We start from the raw sequence: 24,223 nt of genomic DNA on the forward strand, positions 1-24,223 counted from the left end.
AAATGGCAAGATTAGGGAACCATGGATGACGGGTGAAATTGTGATACTAGCTATGATGAAAAAGGAAGCATATGTAAGATCGAGGCGACTCAAAACTGATGAAGCTTTGGAAGAATATCGGGAAAGTGGGACGAATCTCAAACACGCAATAAAAAGGGCTAAAAGGGGTCATGAAATATCTTTGGCTAACATGGTTAAGGAAAATCCCAAAGCCTTTTATTCGTATGTAAGGAGGAAGAGGGTAACTAGGGAAAGGATTGGCCCACTTAAAGACAAGAGAGGGAATTTATGCATGGACTCAGAGGAAATGGGTGAGATTCTTAATGAGTACTTTGCATCGGTATTCACAAAGGAGAGGGACAAGACGGACGTTGAGGCTAGGGAAAGATGTTTAAATACTCTAGGTCAAGTTGTCATATGGAAAGGGGAAGTTTTGGGTATTCTAAAAGACATTAAGGTGGACAAGTCCCCAGGACCGGATGGGATCTATCCCAGGTTCCTGAGGGAAGCGAGGGTCGAAATAGCTGGGGCCTTATGTAGCCACCTAAGATGGACACTGGGCTAACAAAATGGAGAACTGCTAAGGCTGTAGGGAGAAAACAGTCTTAGCCAGGACAAGCAGTTTGCAAAGGCTAATTAGCATTCTGCACGTATCGAAACTAGTTTATGGCCAGGTGCAAGATCTCAACCAAAGGTGTAAACAGCAAAACGCTTTGCATAGTAATGAGGCGATCCAGATCTGGGCCCACACAATAGCAACATTTGAGTTTGAATGGATACTTTGAGTGGATGCCCAGACGAAACGGCACCAGAAGTATCCATCACAAAAGACCCTAGAGACCGCCCCACCCATCGAGAAGAGACCCTCAGATTGGGGGATTTGTAAGATATCGATTGGGAAATGACCCAATCGATACATGGCAGGTAAAGGCCCGCCCAGAAGAGGCACGGACATTGGGGGACCTATAAAGGTAGACCCCGCACATGGTTCTGTTTGTTTTTGTGCTCCGGCTTGGACTGCTGTTTTGACTCCGACCCCAGCCTCCAGATCCTGTCTTCCATCACCAGCCGTTGAGCACCAGCCATCGTTCAGTAAGTGCCAAAACGACGCTCGCTACGTGAACCCGGCATTGCTTATACATTATTCGACTATTAGAGAACAGAAGGTGCAGCCCAGAAAGGAACAAAGGCCTTGTCCCCTGACCTTGCTGGTTCCTACTTAGATAAGTATTTAGTCGTTTAATAGTAGAAATAAGTATTAGTCTTTAGCGTGTGCATGTGTATTTATTATATTTGTATAATAAATATCAATCGTTTGAACTTACTAATCGGTGTATAGTTTTATTACTTTGAACCTGACCTTGAAATACTTGTGAGGTGTCTAAATACGGCACCTGGCGACTCCGAGCTGAAAATACATACACAGAGCTGTAGTAGTGTTAAGCACACGGCCTTTAAACGGAGGCGTGTTAATACACTCCAATAAACGCGTAATACACTCAAGTAAAACGTGCAACACTTAACAGATATCTTTGCTGCATCCTTGAGCCCGGGGGCTGGAGAATTGCTAATGTTGTCCCTTTGTTTAAGAAGGGTAGCAGGGAAAATCCAGGGAATTACAGACCTGTGAGCTTGACGTCAGTGGTAGGCAAACTGTTGGAGAAGATACTCAGGCATAGGATCTATTCACATCTGGAAGAAAATAGACTTATCAGTGATAGGCAGCATGGTTTTGTGCAGGGAAGGTCATGTCTTACAAACCTAATAGAATTCTTTGAGGAAGTGCCAAAGTTAATTGATGAGGGAAGGGCTGTAGATGTCATATACATGGACTTTAGTAAGGCGTTTGATAAGGTTTCCCATGGCAGGTTGATGGCAAAAGTGAAGTCGTATGGGATTCAGGGTGTGCTCGCTAGATGGATAAAGAACTGGCTGGGCAACAGGAGACAGAGATTAGTAGTGGAAGGGAGTGTCTCAAAATGGAGCAGGGTGACTAGTGGTGTTCCACAGGGATCAGTCCTCGGACCACTGTTGTTTGTGATCTACATTAATGACCTGGAGGAAGGTATAGGTGATCTCATTAGCAAGTTTGCAGATGATACTAAGATTGGTGGAGTTGCAGATAGCGAGGAGGACTGTCAGAGAATACAACAAAATATATATAGATTGGAGAGTTGGGCAGAGAAATGGCAGATGGAGTTCAATCCAGGCAAATGCGAGGTGATGCATTTTGGAAGATCAAATTCAAGAGCGGACTATATGGTCAATGGAAGGGTCCTGGGGAAAATTGATGTACAGAGAGATGTGGGAGTTCAGGTCCATTGTACCCTTAAGGTGGCAACGCAGGTTGATAGAGTGGTCAAGAAGGCATACAGCATGCTTGCCTTCATCGGACGGGTTATTGAGAACAAGAGTAGGCAGGTCATGTTACAGTTGTATAGGACTTTGGTGAGGCCACATTTGGAATACTGTGTGCAGTTCTGGTCGCCACATTACCAGAAGGATGTGGATGCTTTGGAGAGGGTGCAGAGGAGGTTCACCAGGATGTTGCCTGGTATGGAGGGTACTAGCTATGAAGAAAGGTTGAGTAGATTAGGATTGGTTTTGTTGGAAAGACGGAGGTTGAGGGGGGACTTGATTATGAAGGGTATAAACAGAGTGGATAGTCAGAGGCTTTTTCCCAGGGTAGGGAGGTCAATTACTCGGGGGCATAGGTTTAAGGTGCAAGGGGTAAGGTTTAGAGGAGATGTACGAGGTAAGTTTTTTACACAGAGGGTAGTGGGTGCCTGGAACTCGCTGCCGGAGGAGGTGGTAGAAGCAGGGACGATAGAGACGTTTAAGGGGCATCTTGACAAATACATGAATAGGATGGGAATAGAGGGATATGGACCCCGGATGTGCAGAAGATGTTAGTTTCGACGGGCAGCATGGTCGGCGCAGGCTTGGAAGGCTGAAGGGCCTTTTCCTGTGCTGTACGTTTCTTTGTTCTTTGCAGTGGGGTTGCCCATAGTGGGAAACCCCATTGGCCGGCTGCCGGGATGGAGGATCTGATGCCACACCAGAAAACGGGTACGGCGGGATGAAGAATCCTGACAATGTACAGAAATGCAAAGATTTACTCTGTGACTCTATAAATGCAGGCAATTCGGATTAGCTTAGTGGTTAAAACAGGGCGGCATGGATAAGTTGGACCGAAGGGCCTGTTTCAATGTTGTAAACCTCTATGAATCTCTGACTCAATAGAAGTGAATTCTAGATTGGTTTGGCTTTATTTTTCAACAATCCTTCAATCAGTGTCCAGGGACATATCAAGGCCTTCTTCAACTCTTCCCTGAATTTCCTCTGGGTGGCTGCATAAATAAACGTGTTTATGCAGGAATTCAAAAGTTTCATCATGACTCCAGTTTCAGTGGCGATATACGCAGGTGCTGTGCGGTCACCTCGATAGTAAGTTGTATTTATCAGTCTTGTCGTTACAAAGCTCACATTGTCTGTCAGCCACAACAGTATAAAACTGCCCGAGATAGTGAAGAGTAAAATTATGGATTTCCTTCGGTTCTCCAGCTCTGAATCACTCTGATTCTCACTGCTGTGACCCCGGAGTCTCCTACGGGCTCTGCTGGCCACTAAAACACATCTGACTGTCAAAGAATTAAACAGGACAATTAAAGTAAACGGGATCCAGACACGCCAGATGCTGTGAAACAATGAATACCCAACACTGAAAGGTGAGGAAAAAAATGCCAGATTTGCTTGGCAGCCCCACCACAATTTGTTAATGATCTGTTCAGATTCATAGGCAAAAAATGCAGGGATGTTCTTTATAAAGATCAGGATAGAGAATATTGTTATAACCAGAGCTGCAGTCCTCTCGGTGCAGTATTTTGTTTTAAATGTCTGGCAGCAGATAATTATAAAACGGTCAAATGTGAAGGAAACAATGAACCAAACAGACAAATCGAGGCTGACAGCAGTCAGGTACAGAATGAACTTACACACGGGAGTGTGAGGAAGGAATGAATGTGGAAAATGATAACTGAAAATATGATACACCATTCCATTGATGATCATAACTAGTAGATCTCCTGTTGCCATGGCCACCATGTAGATGGAGATACATTTGGAAAGGCCGCAGTTTCCTCGGAGGAGCGTCACAATCGTCATTAAGTTTGCTGAAAGTCAGAAAAGAGAATTTGAGTTTTAATATCGAAACTACTCAAAATGTTCAACAAAAATACATTTCATTAAAAAACATAAATTCAGCACGAAATATGACTTACTCACAAATACTATGTGTTGTGTCATGTTACTTCGAGTAACATAAGCTACTACTTGATGTGGGATTTGCTGAAGGTTGCTCCAGACTCAATGTATTTATTGAGCGATTAACAATGCTCCAAATTGAGTTTGACACTCTGCTAATCTGATTCTAGTAACTCAGTCTACTCTGCTAACTATACAAGCTTGCTCTAGACCATGTGCTCGGGTCTAGATGTGATGTTGGTGTTCATCAACCCTGTCCTGCTCTCTTGGTTTCTGTCGGTGGAAGAGGCAGAGACTGTGTGCCTTGTTCTTTTTATAGTGGCCATGTACTGCCCCCTTGTGGTAATGCCACCTCTGGGTGTTCTGATCACTCATTGGTTGTGTCCTGTTCTGATGACCCATTGGTTGCGTGTCTGCATATAAGGAACAAAGAAAATTACAGCACAGGAACGGGCCCTTCGGCCCTCCCAGCCTGCACTGACCCAGATCCTTTATCTAAACCTGTCTCCTATTTTCCAAGATCTACTTCCCTCTGTCACTTGACAACAGCCCCTTCACAAACCATCTTCAAATAAGGCTGACCGCACTGCACATATGCAAATCTCCCCGGAACAACCAATCAGTAGCTCCGCTCTGCTGCCCTCTGCTGGATCTCATGACATCTCCCCTTTTTTTTAACTATATACATGTGCATGTGCCTGTCTAATGTGGCAACGGGAGCTACTGCTGACAGTGTTAAGAATGACTGGTATGTACAGTTGGCATAGAAAAAACAAATGTTCAAAAGTCCAGTCTCTGGGGTTTCCGTCTGGTCCTCGATGAGCGCTGGAGAGGTGGCGGAGGGGATGCCGGTGTCTTGATAGGTGTGTGGGAGGCTGGTGGATCCGTGGTTTGTGGTCTCTGGAGGTGGCACTTCAACTGGTGGACGTGGAGGGGGAATTGGTTGTGGGGGTATGATTAGCTGCAGTGACCTTTAATTTCTGCGAAGAATGGTGCCGTCAGACATTTTTAGCACGTAGGATCTGGGCGCGGCCTGCCGAACGATGACAGCCAGGGAAGACCACCCATCATCAGCTGTAGCACGTCCAGATCAGTGGCATGTTCTTCATAGTTCTGTTTCTGACTGTTGCGCAGCTGTATCATCTTTTGTAGAATTGGTAGATGATCTGAGTTGGGCAGGTGTAGGGCCTGGAAGCTTTGTTCACAGGTCCCTGTTCATCAGCAGTTAAGCTGGTGACATGCCAGTTGATAAGGGAGTTGCCCGGTACGCTAGTTGTGCAAGGTAAATGTCGGAAGCGGAGTCCGAGGCCTTGTGGATGAGTTGCTTGACGATGTGCACCCTCTTTTCGACTTTGCGATTGGACTGCGGGTAATGCGGGGTGGAGGTGACATGTCTGAAGTTGTAATGCTTAGCAAACGTGGACCATTCTTGACTGTGGAAACACGGGCCATTGTCGCTCATGATGGTATTCGGGATGCCATGCCGCGAGAATGTCTCTTTGCACACTTTGATGATGGTAAAGTTGGACAGCTTCAGCACCTCTGGATAGTTCGAAAAGTAATCAATGAGTCAGATGTATTCGCAACCATTCACATGGAATAGGTCAATGCCGCCTTTGGACCATGGAGAGGTCATGTTGTTGGAGCGTCTCCTTGCTCTGTGCTGGTTGGAACCTCTGACAGGTTTTGCAGTCCAGGACCATGTCTGTGATGTCCTGGTTGATGCCGGCCCAGTAGGCTGCTTGTCGGGCCCTGCGTCTGCACTTCTCTATGCCCAGGTGCCCCTCATGAATCTGCCGCAGCACCATGCTCTGGAGATGCTGCGAGGTCATTATTCTGTCTATCTTCAGCAGGATGCCGGTAATCAGCGTTAGGTCATCCTTGGCGTTGTAGAATTGAGGGCATTGCCCTTTCGGCCACCCATTGTTGAGGTTGTGGATGACTCGCTGCAACAGGCATCTTTGGCCGTCTCTTTTCTGATGAGGCCGAGCTTTTCCTCTGTTGCAGGGAGGGTGCTTGCGCACATTTGCACCTGAGATTCAATGTGCTGGATGATCTCCAGTGGCTCATTCAGTGAGGTGACGGAGCGGGACAATGCATCGGCAATGATGAGCTCCTTGCCAGCCATGTACAACAGATTGAAATCGTACCTCCGGAGTTTGAGCAGAATCCTCTGCAATCCAGGCGTCATGTCATTCAGGTCCTTTTGGATGATATGAACCAGAGATCTGTGATCCGTCTCAATGGTAAATGTCAGCAGACCGTAGACATAGTCATGGAATTTGAGGATGCCGGTGAGAAGACCTAAACACTCCTTTTCAATCTGCGCGTTCCTGCTCTCAGTCGGTGTCATTGCCCGTGATGTGTCAGCTACTGGGACCCATGATGATGTGTCGTTTTTTTGTAGCAGCACCACCGCAATGCCATCCTGACTCACAACGGTCGATATCTTAGTTCCTCGGTCTGGGTCAAAGAATGCAAGGACGGGTGCAGTGGTGATCTTGGTCTTCAGCTGCAAACATTTTGCCTGGTATTCCGTCTTCTTCTCGAAGGCTGTTGATTTCCTGATCAGTTTTCTGACGGCCATTGTGTGTGTGGCCAAATTCGGGATGAATTTGCCTCGGAGGTTTACCACTTCAAGGAAGCACAGCACTGCTTTCTTATCCTCGGGGACTTTCATTACCTCAATGGCTGTAATTTTGTCCATGTCCGGGTGTACACTTTGTTTCGATATCTGATCACCCAGAAACTTCAGCGTGGATATCCCAAAGCAGCACTTGGCTTTGTTTAGTTTGAGGCCATGTTCATGAATGTGTCAGAATACCCCCTTTGGTCGTGGTACATGTCCCTCCGGAGTTGAAGTCCAGGTTATGATATCGTCAACGTAGACACGAACCCCTTCTATTCCTTCCAGCATGTCTTCCAAGATGTGATTCAGTTGTAGCAGAATCTGCCAAAAGGCGTGTTGAAGGTGCAGAGCCTTCTGCTGGATTCTTCAAGTTGAATTTGCCAAAATCCTTGGGATGTGTCCAGTTTTGTGAAGAAGCGTGTGTCTGCCATCTTGCTCGTGAAATTTTCCCTTTTTGGGATTGGATAATGTTACCGCATCATGTTTTTGTTTTGATTCTTCGAAGGAAACTGAAAGAATTTATTAAGTAACAATAAATCGAATAACTGAGTTTGACATTCCACTGAACTAACTCTAGCAATAATGTAAGGATAAATCACTGTACAAACTCTATCTAAGCTACATGTGGTGTCTTGGCTGTGATCTTGCTCAACCACACTGCTGCTATCTGATTACTCCTGCGTGGATAGAGAACTGGAGCTTCTGGGAGCTCAGTTATACAGTGAGTCCTGTAATGCCCTATAGTGGTCGTGCCACAGCTGGGTGTTGTGATTAACCCTTTAGTTACATGTCTGTCTACATATCATGACAACACCAAGTAATATAAAGAACTTCAGTGGGATTATCCGTTGGTTGACGCAGAAATCGGGGAATGCAATTGGTTCCAACGCCAAAATTACAGCGGGCACCAATTTGACGCCGAATCACAATTGTCCATCACCTCAACAGCGGCGTCAATGCGCTCCAGAACGCACAGACATTAAACACCATTTGGATGTCATTAGGGGCCCGACTGGTATTCTCCCGGTCTCACTGATTCTCCGCCTCCGGTGGGGCGAGTTCCCAGTGGCGTGGATTATTTGTACTTTTCAAAATCATGAAACCGGCGTGTGGCTGGAGGGAGAGAGAGAAGGTAGGACACAGAGAGGCGCGATTGTGGGCTGCCAGGCTGGCCGGGGGTCTGGGGCCCTGCCAGGGCTGAGGGACGGGTGGCTGACGGGGGAAAGGTTGAGTAGCCGGGATGATCCCCACGGGACTGGGGCGGTGTCCAATCACAGACAGCCATTACCGCAGCCTGCAAGGCAGCCATCTTGCTGCACATCCCACTGACAACCCACCTTGGCCCCTGGTTCTGCAGAGTAACACCAGCCACATGTGTGCCCCCACCCCCACACCTAACCCTCCGCCATACCCGACTAACATGGTCACCACCCGCCAGCAGCCCACCCAGATCAACGCCCATTGTAGCCCCTACTGGGGCGCTGGGCAAAGGCCACCACTGGCAAGGACTGTGCCAGTCGATGGTACCCTAGCACCAGGAACTGGCGCCAGGAGAGCACCGCGCAACAGCAAAGCATGCCGCATAGGAACAGGAGGCAGCCGCCCAACAGGCCGGGGAGGAGATTGTGCCAAGGAGGTGCCGCATGAGGCCTCGTGTGTACCGGCAGCGCCTGTCGTTCGAGGACCAGCCTGACCAGGCATGCTGTCGAAGAATCGGCTGAGCAGGGAGAAGATGCGATATGTCTGCCCGATCATGGCGCACCTGGCATTGCAGGGGTATGGGGGAGCACACCCGCTACCGGTGGCTGTCACGTTGACAGTCACCCTGAACCTTTATGCGACAGGGTCCTACCAGGCACCAAGTGGGGACCTGTCAGGGACCTCAGAAAGCTTGGTGCACGGGTGCATCTGTGACATCACAGTTTACCTATATGCCCAGGCGGCTCAATACATCCACTTCAATGTGGACCAACCCCACCAGGGTGCCTGAGCAGCAGGGTTTGCCACCATTGACAGGGTGCCCCGGGTCCAGGGGGTGATTGACGGGATGCCCCGGGTCCAGGGGGTGATTGACGGGATGCCCCGGGTCCAGGGGGTGATTGACGGGATGTCCCGGGTCCAGGGGGTGATTGACGGGATGCCCCGGGTCCAGGGGGTGATTGACGGGATGCCCCGGGTCCAGGGGGTGATTGACGGGATGCCCCGGGTCCAGGGGGTGATTGACGGGATGCCCCGGGTCCAGGGGGTGATTGACGGGATGCATGCCCCCCAATAGCACCTACAGATGACAGTCTGCTCTACACAAACTGACAGGGGTTCCACTTAATGAAGGTGCAGCTGATAAGTGACCATCAACTGCTCATCATGCACGTCTGCGGCCAATACCCAGGCAGTGTGTACGACGCCGATGGGGAGACCCGCTACAACAACACCCACACAGCAACCAGGACTGTGATCGAGCTGTGCTTCAGCCTCCTGATGATGCAGTTCAGGTGTCTGGACTGCTCTGGAGGGGCCCTCCAGTATCATGCTGAGGGGGTCGCCCGCATCGTGTTGTCCTCCACAACATCGTGCAGCAGGTGCAGATATGCCGGAGGAGGAACGCCAGTCCTCGCAAAATATTGACCCCAGGTAGGCACGTGAAGCCGCACCACGCGTGCGCCAGGGCCAACGTGCACGGGATGCTCTGATCGTGGGGCGGGACTGGTCAGGAGCATGGATACCGCATCCCACCCTCTGATGCCTCCCCCCCTCCCCCACCGGCCACCCCTTCTATAATACATAACTGCCACTACAAGGTGTGGGCCCTGGATCGGCAGTAACACCACGGGTCTGGTCCATGGGATGGAGAATGATGTCAACCCGCTTTGCGATGAGCTCTGCTGCTCCATTTCATTTGACAACGCCTGACTCCTGCCCATGGCAGTACTTTCCACCTGGGTAATCCCTGCATGCGAGCTGCCATTCCATCACACAGTGCCATCCAATCCCTGTGATGACGGTGGTGGGAGCGGTCAGAGGGTGAGGGGCAGGTGAGGGGAGCCCAGACAACCCACAACATCCACTCATAGCCCCATCAACGTCCGCCCATTTCCCCAGTCTCTGGCCAACCCAGCCCAGCCCATCCCTCACACCCATCTGACAGAGCACCGAGGCAGGTTGTAACAGTGACAGTTATTTAATGTGATAACGTACATACAGAGTTGTGACCGAGCCCCTATAACTAAACTGTGCCCTGCACCCATGCCAACTTAACTAGTGTCTAACGTTCTGCCCTTATGGGCCTTAACACTACTTGGTGGATCCCCAGATGGTGCTGCAGGAGTGGATGCGACCTGCTGTGACTCCGCTCTGCAACCTGGGTCCCCATTGACGGCTGTCTTCTGGAGCGCCCGGGGCTGGATGGGCTTGGCTGCTGCTCGGGCGTCCCAGGAGGTATGGTGCCGCCCTGTGTTTGCCCACTGCTTACTAGATGCGCCGGGGCAGGAGTGGGGGGAGTCCGAGGTGCTGCTGTGATCCACTTCCTCCCCTGCGGGAGACACCGGCATAGACCCCATCACTCCCTCCTCCCGCAGGGTGCACAATGGGTTTGTGTCACATCAGCAGTGACTGCGCCATCTCCCCCTGGGACTGGGCCATCTCCCTCAGTGTCTGCGCCACATTGGCCAGCCCCTGGGCAATGCCACTGATGGTCCCAGCCATGGCCTGTTGTGACTGGGTCACGCTCTGGAGTACCACTGTTATTTCTTGGCGTCTCTCGGACATGGCTGCCTGTGAGGCAGAAACCCTGTCCTGGGCCTCGGCCACTGCCTGCACAGAATGCCCCAGGCCTTGGACATGCTGATCCATAACCAAAATCATCGCCCCAATGTCTCCACAGCGGATGCCACATGTGTGGTGTTAACCTGGGTGGCACGCATGGTCAGCATCACCTCTACCTTCTGCATACAGTTGGACTCCTCCTTGATGTTATGAGCACATCAAGTGGAAAAAGAACTGCGCAATCACTCAATAGATTCCCGGTAGGCGATCGTCACCATCTTGTGCGGCGACACATAAGATATATTAACCAAGTTCAGTTCTATCATAGAATTTACAGTGCAGTGCATTCGGCCCATCGAGTCTGCACCAGCCCTTGGAAAGAGCACCCTACCCAAGCCCACACACCCCCCACGCTATCCTCATAACCCAGGAACCCCACTCAACACAAGGGGAAATTTTGGACACTAAGGCAATTTATCATGGCCAATCCACCTAACCTGCACATCTTTGGACTGTGGCAGGAAACTGGAGCACCCGGAGGAAACCCACGCACACACGGGGAGAACGTGCAGGCTCCGCACAGACAGTGACCCAAGCCGGGAATCGAACCTGGGATCCTGGAGCTGTGAAGCGATTGTGCAAACCACTATGCTACCGTGCAATCAGTCCCCCTACGAGCACTGAGAGATGACACTTGGAGTGGGCGACTACCAGGATCAGAAACGTCGAACCCAGGAATGGACGGGTGAAATTGGTATGTATGTGAGACTAAGTTTTACTCACAAGGGTTTTGGGGTGCTGCCGCGGGGAATCTTTGATTCTCATGACAGAGTGAGCACTGTTGAGCTAACCTCGAATTCTATGTCCATACAGAGCCTCCAGACATAACTCCTCGCCAACATTTTGGACACTCTGGAGTATCCGTTGTGAAGGTCCTTCAATACGATTCCAAGGCCCTTCGCCGGAACAAATGCCTTCCTGCCCCACAGAAGGACACCATCTTCCATAGTCAGCTCGGAAAGCATCGAGGAAAAAGCATTGAATTCCCCTTGTTGCTGTCTTTGCCGGACACTGTACAGCACCAAATGTCACACCTTGGCAAGGATGGAGTCTGTTTGCATGCAGTCATGAATATATGATGCAGAGATAGGCAAGAAGTCCATAAAATTCAGCACAGCGACCACTTTACCTGCCGTGGAGGGGATTGTGGATTCAGTCTGCAGGGGAAGGGGTCTCAACCCATCAGCCTGTGCAACCTGGGCCCCTGGGCGGTGATCAAAAGAGTATTCGAAAGCAGCCAATAACAAGGCCCAGTGCCGGATCCTTGTGGAAGCATTTGGTGGGATCAGCTTGGCTTCACGGAGGAAGCTCAGCAATGGCGTGATGATAACGAAATGGTGGCCACAGCCACAGCCATACTTGGGAAAACATCTCACACCAAATATGACCACCAGACCTTATTTTTCAATGTGAATGTACTTTTTCTCAGCCATAGCTAGCGTCCGTTAGGCAAAGGCAATTGGATGTTCACGGCCATTTCTCATCCGCTGAGACAGGGCTGCCCCAACCCCATCCTGTGATGCATCACATGTGACAAGGAATCGAGATGAAGGATCGAAATGTGTCAACATCCCGAAGCGGACAATCTCCATTTCACTTTCTTAAACGCCTCATCCTGGGCCTGGTAAAGGCTGGTGCTTCTTGAGGAGTAAGGGAACGGGGGTCAGGACGGTTGTCAAATTCAGAATGAATCTGTCATAACAATTCACCAGTCCAAGAAAAGAGCAAAGCTCTGTGGTTCCTCGGGGGCCTGCGGCCAGTTTTATGCTCTCACATTCTCGGTGACTGGGCTCAGGCCATCCCTGTCCACCCAATATCCCAAATAAACAACATATTTCATGTGAAACTCACACTTCTTGCATACCGTGGGCCCCATACCGTGAAAAACACTTGAAACTCGAGGTTCTCTAAATGTTTCTGGTCCGTGTTGATTGTTGTAAAGAGAGGTTAAAGATGTCTGCGAATACTCCCGCCAGCTGATCCGCGCAAGACTTGAGTTCTCGTCCGGGTACCCAATCCGGGCCAGTAGCTTTCCATGGGTTGACCTTCGAGAAGGCTGCTCTGACGTCTGCAATGGTGATCTCAGATACAAGTTCATCTGAGACTTCTGTGGTGCAGGGCTTGCTCTCGCTGACCTCTTGTTCAAAGCGGGCAGAGAATGTGTTGAGCTCATCAGGGAGGGGTGCTTTGGAGCCAGCGATTTTACATGCCTTCATCTTGCAGTGATCCTGAGTAGTGATCTTCATCCTGAGTGATAATGATAGCTTCTAAGTCCTCGCCTGCCATAGCCTCCTTGCCAACAATCATTGGCATGTTATGTATGCCTTCCACTGTGAAGACCCACACAAAAGGTCTGTTCAATGCTTCAGCCATTTCCTCATTTCCCATTATTATATCCCCTTCTCATCCTCTAAAGGACCAATGTTTACCTTAGCTACTCTTTTTCATTTTCTATATTTGTAGAAATGTTCTCTGTTGTTATATTTTGAGCTAGTTTACTTTCATAATCTATCTTAATTTTCTTTATAGCTTTTTTCGTGGATTTCAGTTGACCTTTAAAGTTTCCCACTAATCTTTGCCATTTTGTGTGCCTTTTCTTTCAATTTGATACTCTCCTTTATTTCTTTCGATAACAACAGCTGATTATCCTTGTTCCTACAGTCCTTCCTTTTCACTCATATATAATCTTTATGAGTACTGTGAAAAATCTCTTTGAAAGTCCTCCACTGTTCCTGAATTGTCCCACCATAAAAGCTTTGTTGCCAATCTACCCTCGCCAACTCCTTCCTCATCCCATTGTCGTCTCTTTTGTTTAAGCACAGGACACTGGTATTGGATTTCACAATCCATCTGTATTTTAAATTCAGCCATACTATGGTCGCTCCTTCCGAGAGGATTGCTAACTATGAGATCATTAATTATTCCTGTCTCATTACACAGGACCACATCTAGGAGAGCTTGCTCCCTCAGAGGCTCCATTACATACTGTTCGATGAAACTATTGATGAAACATTCTGTGAACTCCTCCTCAAGGCTTCCCTGACAGATTTGGTTTGACCAATCAACATGTAGATTAAAATCCCCCATAATAATTGCCATATCATTTTTACATGCATCAGTTATCTCTTTGTTTTACGCCCATCCCGCCGTGATGTTATTCTTTGGTGGCCTATAAACTATGCCTGTCAGTGATCTTTTCTCCCTCCTATTTCCAATTTCCACCCAAATGGATTCAATCTTTTTCTCCATAGAACCTATATCATCGCTCACTATTGTCCTGATGTCATCCTTAAATATCAGTGCTTTACACCACCGCAAACATCTCATTTTTCTTTTGGAGTGCAATGCCGATCAAATTGCTTTACAACTTCCTCGAAGTTGTTGCTATCCACCTCGCTATTGAAAACGAACGTAGTAAATATTTCTATCGCTTGTCGACCTGCTGCAGCGAGCAGCAACGCTATGTACCTCTCATCAGGCTGTGCCTGCAGACCAAGGCCGCAACATAGAGTGTGAATTTCTGTTTGAATACATGGCAATTCTCATCTACATTACCAGTGACTCAAAGCTGGCGTGGTGCCTTCAGACCTTTCATCCTGAACTTCGAAGTCTTACCGTCCGTTGTGTACCAGGAGTTAATGAGGTTAGTCGAAGATTTTTCCTTTTTTACCTCCTTCTTGTTCGGAGTTATCTTTAGTTGTTTGGATATTGAAAGAATCTTGTTTTCTTAGTAGATCTTCAGACCTGATACAGTGTTACTGATGCTTGGCCGGTAGGAATGATGCACAGGATAATGACTAGATCTTGACGAGTTAAAGTATTTTATTATAAAATAAATGCGTGGTAAAGATAACTACAAGGAATATATCACGAACAACTAATGCTGATAAATTATCCTAGAGCTACTGCAAGTATGATGATCCACCAACACGACTATCTCCCAACTCTTCGATGTACAGAGTCATGTGTTAGATTTCCACTCCCATCTGCTGGTCGGAGGTCAGTTACATCATTATATACATGATTGCTTATGCACATCATCACATGTCCTTTTGAATAGTCTGATACCCTTGGATATTTACTTCTCAGTTGTAACCATCCTGCAACCATGTCTCTGTGGGTGGCACGGTAGCACAGTGGTTATCACTGTTGCTTCACAGTGCTCATTGCGAGTTGCAGTAACCACATCTGGCAAAGCAGCAGGTTAGCATGTGGGAAGGTGGGTTCAAATGCATTGAAAGTTGTGAAAAAAGATCAAGGAAGAGGAATTCAGGAGATGTTATTAATTGAAGTGTGAGGATTTAAAAAGAAGGTATTAAAACTAGCAGAAAGGCACTTTATCTGAATGCTCGTAGCATTTAAAACAAAATAAATGAGTTGACGGCACAAAACATCACATGTTGATTGGTCAAACCAAATCTGTCAGGGAAGCCTTGAGGAGGAGTTCACAGAATGTATCCGTAATAGTTTCCTCGAACAGTATGTAATGGAACCTCTAAGGGAGCAAGCTCTCCTAGATGTGTAATGAGACAGGAATAATTAATGATCTCATAGTTAACAATCCTCTCGGAAGGAGCGACCATAGTACGGCTGAATTTAAAATACAGATAGTTTGTGAAATCCAATACCAGTGTCTTGTGCTTAAACAAAAGAGATGACAATGGGATGAGGAAGGAGTTGGCGAGGGTAGATTGGCAGTAAAGCCTTTGAGGTGGGACAATTCAGGAACAGTGGAGGAATTTCAAAAAGATTTTTCACAGTACTCCGAAAAGTATATACCAGTGAAAAGGAAGGACTCCAACAAGTGCCTTGGGCTTTCCTCGCAACTTCCAACATGCTGAACGAACGTGTCTCACCTTATTGCAATGATAGCACCTACACGTTTGAGTCTCACTGTCAATCTCAATGCCTTCCTTTCTGGTCTGAGGAGGCGATCTCAGAGTATTCACAACTATCCATTCTTTACCTTGACTAGCTGCCTATCTTTCACTCTCCCATTTCCTATCTTTCTCAAAATTGTGGTTGTCATGGTACAAAGACTTACATTCATGGATTTGCTCAGAATCATCAGCCATCTTTGATGTTTGTCGAGTATTATCACCCTTTGGTCTTCAACATGGGTTCTTATCATAGAAGGTAGCGAATTTGTAAATTCCTCAAAGAGAATGACCTCTCTTAGCGCCTCATTGATAGTTGCAACTCCAACACTCGTATCCATGTATCAAAATTGTTCTGCTTAACCCTTCTGAATTCTGCATGCATCTGTCCCGGCTGTTTTCTTATTGATGCACTATCAATGGCCACAAAGACGAGAGTAGTGGAATAATCGAGGCTTTATTGAGCGAAGATGTTGTGCCTCCTGTACTTGGAACCAGAATGGCTGCAGCACCGGCCTGTGGTCTAACATTGCCCAGTTAGATTTACTATTGAACCTTCACCCAAAAGCTTGTCTGTAAACTCCTAGCTAGGTGCTGACTGATATTCTTAAAAAGTAAATAACGTTGGTGCTGAGTTCTGCTGATATTAAGACCTTGAGATTTGACCAGAATGTGATTTTACTCTAATGCAGGGGTGTTAGATTTATTCCCTCTTTTATTTAACCTATTAATTCACTCTTACATTGACTCACATCAATGTCCCTTGTTTCTCCTGCTGCGGCCTCTTCTATCACATTTTGACTACATTACAATTCTCTCTGTAACAAATAATGTCTTAACTATCACCCTATCATCATCAATATGACAGGATTTAACCTGAATATATGCCGTCTCTTAAAAAAGAGGTGTAAAGGCTCAGGAAGCCATTGTAACATTGAGCTTGGCAGAGCAAATGGCACAAGAATAGTTGACAGTTGGCTCCAAGGTTCTCCATTGCTGCACGCTGCCAGCTATTGGTCATGTCAGCGATACCATCCAAATAAGTGGCAGCACTGAGACACTCCCCTCAATCTTCCTGCACCAAATGGTGCACCCCAGATGTAATAGGAGGGAACCAATGAGGGATGAGCACATGTGCATATTCGTACCCCATAAAGGGGGGAGTACTGGCCATCATTGGGGCATCCGTTGCTGCAGTCATGACCAGCAGTGGGGTTAAAGCCTGTGAGGATGATATTTCCCTTACTCTTACCCTTGTGAATTTTTGCAGATATCCAATAACTGCCAGATATCCAAGTTGTGCAGCAGTGATAGAAGAGCAAAAAGGTACTGAGTGGTGAAGTATCGCCATTACGGTATTTCACACTCATGGCCGCCAGGTCCGATACTGATTCGGGGATGGGGAAAGCGGTTGTGCCAGTGCCAGTTTGGCTGCAGAGGACTCACATGATCAGATCAATGGGGCATTTGGCAGAAGACTGATGGGTACACACAATGCAATGCCTAGTACATTGGCAAGCCAGCTAGAAAGCTTGCATGTGAAGTGTGGCAGAATGGAACGGCCCAACACCACTTTGCACAGGGATTTGCACAGAACTTGGAGCTTATTCATGCTGGCATTGATCCCAGTTTGAATCTCAATTTCTGCCGGATGCCTAATCCTCCGTCCAATTGCGATCTGCATTGCTGGCATCGCAGCTCGGAGAATCCAGGCCGATATCACTGATCAGCTTGTGGGGGTAATGGCTACTCACAGTGAATGCCAGAACAGTAACTCAAGGGGAGGAGTCCAGTTCAGGTTTTGTCAATATATTAATGGTAAATGGTTAGTTAAAGGAAAAGTGGGACCTATCAGGGATGAAGAAGGAAACTTGTGTGTCGAAGCAGAGGCTGTGGGAAGGATTTTAAATGAATATTTGTCTCCGTGTTTACAACGGAAATGGATGATGTAGATATAGTTGTCCACTCCTGCTCCGAATTTGTATCTTCTTGTGTTGTGATTCTCTTTAACTCAAGATCACTCTCTTTGGTCTGGAGTAATGTGAAAGCGCCTGCGGGGAACCTGGAGTGAGGGAGCTGGTCACACCAGGACTTGGGATGCTCACTGACATCAGACACAATTCTTGGAGGAGTGTCTGAGCTTCGAAACTTTCTGTCTCAAGATAAATGAAGACCAAGTATTGAAACTTCTGACTGTAAAAATAAATAAATGGAGTTACTGTGGCTGGACGAGCAATCTTTGGTGTTGTGCATGTTAAAGAAAGAGAAATTTGACTCTCTATCTATGAATATTGTGAAAAACCAACATCAATTTCCAAAGGAGAGAAGATCAGTCTGATCAAAAACAGGAACTGAAACTCAGTCTAATGTTCCAAAGTGAATTCTAGATTGGTTTGGATTCATTTTTAAACAATCCTTCAATCAGTGTCCAGGGATATTTCAACACCTTCTTCAACTCTTCCCTGAATTTCCTCTGTGTGGCTGCATAAATAAATGTGTTTATGCAGGAATTCAAAAGTTTTGTCATAGCTCCAGTTTCTTTGGCGATATATGCAGGGGCTGCGCGGTCACCTCGATAGTTATTCATGCTAATCAATCTTGTCGTTACAAAGCTCACATTGTCTGTCAGCCACAACAGTATAAAACTGCCCGAGATAGTGAAGAGTAAAATGATGGATTTCCTTCGATTCTCCATCTCGGAATCACTCTGATTCTCACTACTGTGACCCCGGAGTCTCCTACGAGCTCTGCTGGCCACTAAAACACGTCCAACTGTCAAAGAATTAAACAGGACAATTAAAGTAAACGGGAGCCAGACACGCCAGATGCTGTAAAACCATTTGTACACTGTACCAAAGGATGAGGAAACAAATTCCAGATTTGCCCGGCAGCCCCAAAACAACTTGTTAATCATCTGTTCAGGTTCATAGGCAAATAATACGGGGATGTTCTTTATAACGATCAGGATAGAGATCATTGTTATAACCAGAGCCGCAGTTCTCTCGGTGCAGTATTTTGTTTTAAACTTCTGACAGCAGATAATTATAAAACGGTCAAATGTGAAGGAAACAGTGAACCAAACAGCCAAATCGAGGCTGACAGCAGTCATATATAGAATGAACTTACACACGGGAGTGTGAGACAGGAATGAATGTGGAAAATGATAACTGAAAATATGATACATCATTACATTGATGATCATAACTAGTAGATCTCCTGTTGCCATGGCCACCATATAGATGGAGATACATTTGGAAAGGCCACAGTTTCCTCGAGTGAGTGTCACAATCGTCATTAAGTTTGCTGTAAGAGAGAGAAGAAAAACTTGAGTGCCACTATCTAAAAGCAATGGAAATAAATTGTTACGCCACCCTGGGAAAGTGCACAGTCAGTTCCAGCTCCAATTCCAGCCCCACGTGCCACGGAGTCACAACACAAGTGAGTTAAGCAATAACTCTCATAAAAACTCCAGAAGTGAAACTAAAATAGAATCTCATGATGCTGAAAAACAATCCAGAGGAATAATATCCAATCGCCGTCTGTTACTGGGCAGAGCACAGCCTTTACAGCCAATTCATTGACCACCAGACACATCAATCGACCGAGTCATCACTGAGGCCATCCAATCTCCAATAACTATTCTGAAGTAGCACAACCCTTCTGAATCCTACTGTTTGTATTAACGGCACAGGCCATCCTTTTCTTCCGCTTGATGTCAAATGGCATGTTGCCTTAAAGACAAATGTCCATAAATCATCCATATATCAAAAGTGTTACGGGAAAAATAAATTCACGTGAGGAAGGAGCAGTGCTCCGAAAGCTAGTGATTTGAAACAATCCTGTTGGACCTTAGCCTGGTGTTGAAAGACTTCCTGCGGCAAAAATAAAAGTAAAGGAAAAGCAAGGGAATAGGCAGAGAATGAAGAATAAAGAGCAGGAAGGACACAAACCAAATAAACACTGGGAAATATTTTTTTTTTAAACTCAAAATGTTCACAAAATATATATTCCTGGGACTTTTAGCCTGCTCTTCAAGGGAGTTTTGAAGCTCAAACACCCTCGGTGGGTTGAGAGAGTTGTTTCCCTGTGGAGGCATGTTGAAATCATCTGTGAAAGAAGCTCAGTTCGAGAGTAACTCATCGAAAGAATTTGAAGGAGGGAAGATGGACCAGGCGTCCATTAAACTAGACACATTGGCAGTGGCATTGCCGCAGGAACTGGAGTAATTTGGTGAACAGATGGGTGGGCAGTTCGAGCGGCAGGGAAGGAGATACAGGAATCCTTTAAAGTCACTGTTGAGGAGACTTTGTGCCCAATTTGTGAACAGTGAATACCTTGAATGTGTAAAAGCGCTGGGCGAGATGTTGAGAGGAATGGAAGAAGCCTTGTCACAGCACGAGAATCGGCTTGCCTCATTGGAGCAGAGTGGCTGATGGAGGGTGGTGGAGGGCAACAAATTTCTATGGTTGAAAGTGCAGGATCTCGAGAACAGGTCAAGGCAGCTAAACATCAGGGTAGTGGGGCTGCAGAAGGCTATGGAGGGCTAGAAACTGAACCAGTATTTTTCAAAGGCATTTTCTCGGCTGGTGGGAGGAGAGGAGGTGTTTGTCCCTCAGGTGTTGGAGAGAGTTCATCAGACGCTCAGGTAAAAGCCAAGGCCAAATGAGCCACCGCTGGCGGTGATTCTCCACTTCCAAAGTTGTCAATGGAAGGAGTGAGTCTTGGAGTGGTTGTTGACTGTGATGGTTACATGGTGCAGCTATATCAGGAAATCAGGACTCAGATGGCGAAGAGATGTTCAGCCATTTACCAGGGTGAAGGTGGTGTTTTAGGGTAAGGACGTGCAGCTTGGGGTGCTGTACCCAGCAAGGCTGCAGGTCACCATGGACACAAAACATTATTATTTTGACAGGCCGGAACAGGCAGAGGCCTTCACCAGAGAGAAGAATTTGCAGCCAGTGTGAAGAGGACTGTTTGGGGCAATATGAAGGGGGGTGGGGTTGCGTAATCTACTTATGCCTTTGTGTGTTATTTATCTTTGGCTCTGCTGGGGCTGCGGAGCTAATAATAAAAAATAGGGGGATTGTTGCATTTGGCGTAGAGTGGAAAGAGGCCTATTAATGTAGTGGGATGTTGGGCGTGTTGAAGGCAAGTGTGGGCAAGGAGGGATGGGGTGGTAGTTGTTCTTGAGAAGATATTTGAGGGGGGCCCTGCTGGGGCCACTGCGCTGGCAACAGGGAATGGGGTGGCAAGCGAATGGGAGTGGAGTGGGGGGAGAGGCTGCTCCCTGTTGGGCCAGGTGGGGTGGGGCAGAATGGGCCTCGTTTTTCATTTGTGTGTGGGTGAATGGAGGTGTTGTGGCGGCAGACGGTCTGGGGGCTGTCTGGGTGGGGGGGGGGGGGGGGGGTGTTCCGGGGCTGGGGAGAACTAACAGTGACCAGGGATTGTCTTTGTCTCACTCTGGGGATGGAGCTGGTGGCCATCTTGGGTGGGCCAGGGATACAGGAATTTGGATACGAACATAGAATCATGGTGCCAAAGGCTGACTTGAGGGGCGGGAGATGAGAGACCTCTGACAATGCTAATCACCTGGAACATGCAGGACTTGGCAGGGGGTTGGAGCGGCCTGTGAAGATGGAAAGGGAATGGCAGTGTTCTTCGAGGGTTTGGAGTCCCCTAGGAGGGAAAGGAACTGTGAAGGGAGTTGGAGGCACCTTTGGGGTTAGAGGAGGTTCACACAGCCTTGGGGAAGAGGTAGACGGGAAAGGCACCAGGGCTAGATAGGTTCACAGTAGAATTCTATAAGAAGTTCACAAATCAAATGGCCCGATTGGTGCTGGGGATGTTCAATGAGTCATTGACATGGGGTCCCCTCCTGGTGACATTGGGGGAAGTGTCCATTTCCTACCTTCTTAAGAAGGATAAGGACCCCACACAATGTAGGTCAGACCAGCCGATTTCTCTGCTCAATGTGTATGTGAAAATTTTGGCTAAAGTTTTAGCGTTAAAGTTATAGCCCTCACTCCCAGAGGTTGAGGGGGAAGACCAGGCAGACGTGTTGAAGGGCAGGAAGCTGGCAGCCAATGTGAGGCTGTGGCTCAGTATGGTTGCCATGTCAGCAGTGAGACTGGAGCTGGAGATAACTGTATTGTTGGATGCAGAAAAAGCATTCAATAGGGTTGTTTGCAGTTCTGGATAGTTTGGGATCGGTCCTGGGTGTGTTTTGTGGGTGTGGCTGCTATGTGAGGCTCCGCCTGCTGGTGTGTGAACAAACACCATGATCCTTTTCGGGGCATAAACTAAACTTTGGGAAGAGTGAGTATTTTGTGGTTAGGCCCCCGAGGGGATGAGCTGGGTTGAAGAGGCTGCCGTTTTGTGTTGCTGGGAATGGTTTCCGCTCCCTGGGGTACCAGGAGGTACGGGAGTGGGCACAGCTTCACTAATTGAATTTCACTAGCCTGGCCAGTAGTGTCAGGGTGGATTTACAGAGGTTGGACAGCCTCCCATTGTCACTGGCGGGCTGGGTACAAGCTTTAAAGGTGGATATCTTGACAAGATTTGTGTTTTTGTTTCAATGCCTCCCAGTCTTTCAGCCCTAAACATTTTTTTGGGAGTTGGATTGGCTCATAATGGGATTAATATGGGCGGGGGGAACTCCTCGGATCCACATGGGGGTCTTGCAGAGGGAGAGGCAGGTGGGGATGGGGGATTTGGGACTGGCCAGCTTGATGTTCTATTATTGGGCTGGATTGGTTTGGGATCAGGAAGTAATTTGGGTGCAGATAGAGTCGGGGTCATGCAAGGGGTCGTGCTTGGAGGTGCAGGTGACGACATCTCTGACGTTTGCTCCAGCGAAATATTCTTTGCATTCAGTGGTCATCTCCACGTGAAAGATATGTCAACAAGTCTGCCAGCATTTTAACCTGTAGATAGTATCAAGGTGGGCTCCAATCAGTAAAAACCAGCTGTTTGTACCGGCAGAATTGGATTACCAGGCTTGGGAGGTGGAAAGGCAAGGGGTTGGAGAGGGTGAAGGACTTGTATTTGGAGGGTCGGTTCGCTGGCTGTGAGGAGCTGAAGGAGAAAGCAGGACTTGGTGGGGAGGATACGTTCAGGTATTTTCAGGAGCAGGATTGGGTTCGGCGGGCTTTTCCAACATTTCCGGAGGCGCTGGAAAGGTAACTCTCCTGTGTGGATCCAGAGGAGGGAAGCACATCCAGAATATATGGATGGATCATAGAGGAAGGGCAGGTGTTGGTTGAGGAGGTGAAGGCCAGGTGGGAGGAGGAGCTGTTACCCATTTTGGAGGAGGAGCTGTGGAGTAAGTCCCTCCGTAGGGTGAACGCTTCGTCATCTTGTGCGAGGTTAGGTTTGATGCAGCTCAAGGTGGTGTTCAGGGCACATCTCACCAAGGCCAGAATTAGTTGGTTTTCTGAGGCTGTTGAGGATAGGTGTGAGCGATGCTCGAGAGGGTTTGCGAACCATACATACATGTTCTGGTCCTGACCCATGTTGGTGGGTATTTGGGTCTTTTTAAAAACATATCGTCAACCTTGAACGTGGATCTGGAGCCCTGTCCATTATGAGGCATATTTGGGGTGTGAACCAGCGAGAATTAAGGGCAGGGGCAGGGGCTGATACTTTGGCAATCGCCTCAGCCGATTCTGCTGTGTTGGAGGCAGGCGACACCACCCAATAGCGCATTGTGGCCGGGTGATTTGATGGAGTTTTTGAAGGTCAAGTTCACTGTGAGGGGGTCGATCAATGGGTTCAATCATAAATGATGGCCGTTCATATTGCACTTTTAGGATCTGGTCACTTTTAGCTCTGAGTGGTGGGGGCGGGGTTCTCCGTTCTCTTTAGTGAGGGGGTTGTTATTGTTGTTGCTATAGGAATTTGTCACTTTTGGGTATTGATACACATGTTACTGATGTTTTGTTTCGATTTATATAAAATATTAAAAATTCAATACGAATATTTTCAACAAAAATACATTCCATTGAAAAACTAAAATTCAGCAAGAAATATCTGTCCATGACTTACTCAGGATAATAATTGATTAAAGGAAGAGGCTTCTAATTCTCCAATGAATAGTATCAACACTAAACATCAAGAATGTTTTAGAAACCAGCAAAGGATCAGCAAAATACTTATCGACAGGGAAAGAAACAGAATACTTGGGTAAATTAGCCAGTCATCTAAAATCAGATTAGAAGAGTTTTTACGAGGACATAAAAAGGGAGATTGCAGTAAAAGTGAACATTGGTCCGTTGAAGCAGAAACAGGAGAAATTATTATTGAGAAGGAGGAAATAGGAAAGATCTTGAACAAGTATTTTATGTCTGATTTCACAGTAGAAGGAACAAGTTTCACACCAGATATAAACGGCAACCTAGGGGTTTAAAATAATAAGGAAATTAAGGTAACTAATATCAACAGAGAAACAGTATTGGAGAAAATTAAGGGAATAAAATCTGACAAACCCTCATGACCTGATGGTTTATACCTCGGTCTATATCCTAGGTTCTAAAAGAGGTAGCTGCAGAGACAGCTACACACAGTATTCAGGGACTCCGCACGGACAGTGATCCAATCCGGGAATCGAACCTGGGACCCTGGCACTGTGAAGCAA

The 24,223-nt window shown here is 47.3% G+C and overlaps 1 protein-coding gene across 1 annotated transcript in view; it reads right to left on the bottom strand.

Moving 5' to 3' along the window:
- Nucleotides 1-3,252: 3,252 nt before the first annotated feature.
- LOC119967956 (allatostatin-A receptor-like) overlaps nucleotides 3,253-24,223 on the bottom strand; it is a 52,532-nt gene continuing 31,561 nt past the window's right edge. Inside the window, exons 4-5 of the mRNA XM_038801056.1 lie at nucleotides 18,718-18,894; nucleotides 3,253-4,172 (exon numbers count right to left, since the gene is read on the bottom strand). Of these exons, the coding sequence (XP_038656984.1) occupies nucleotides 3,253-4,172; nucleotides 18,718-18,894 (1,097 nt within the window). The remainder of the gene's footprint in view (nucleotides 4,173-18,717; nucleotides 18,895-24,223) is intronic.

Source organism: Scyliorhinus canicula, chromosome 6 (genome assembly GCF_902713615.1).
Source record: "Scyliorhinus canicula chromosome 6, sScyCan1.1, whole genome shotgun sequence".
NCBI classification, from domain to species: Eukaryota; Metazoa; Chordata; class Chondrichthyes; order Carcharhiniformes; family Scyliorhinidae; genus Scyliorhinus; species Scyliorhinus canicula.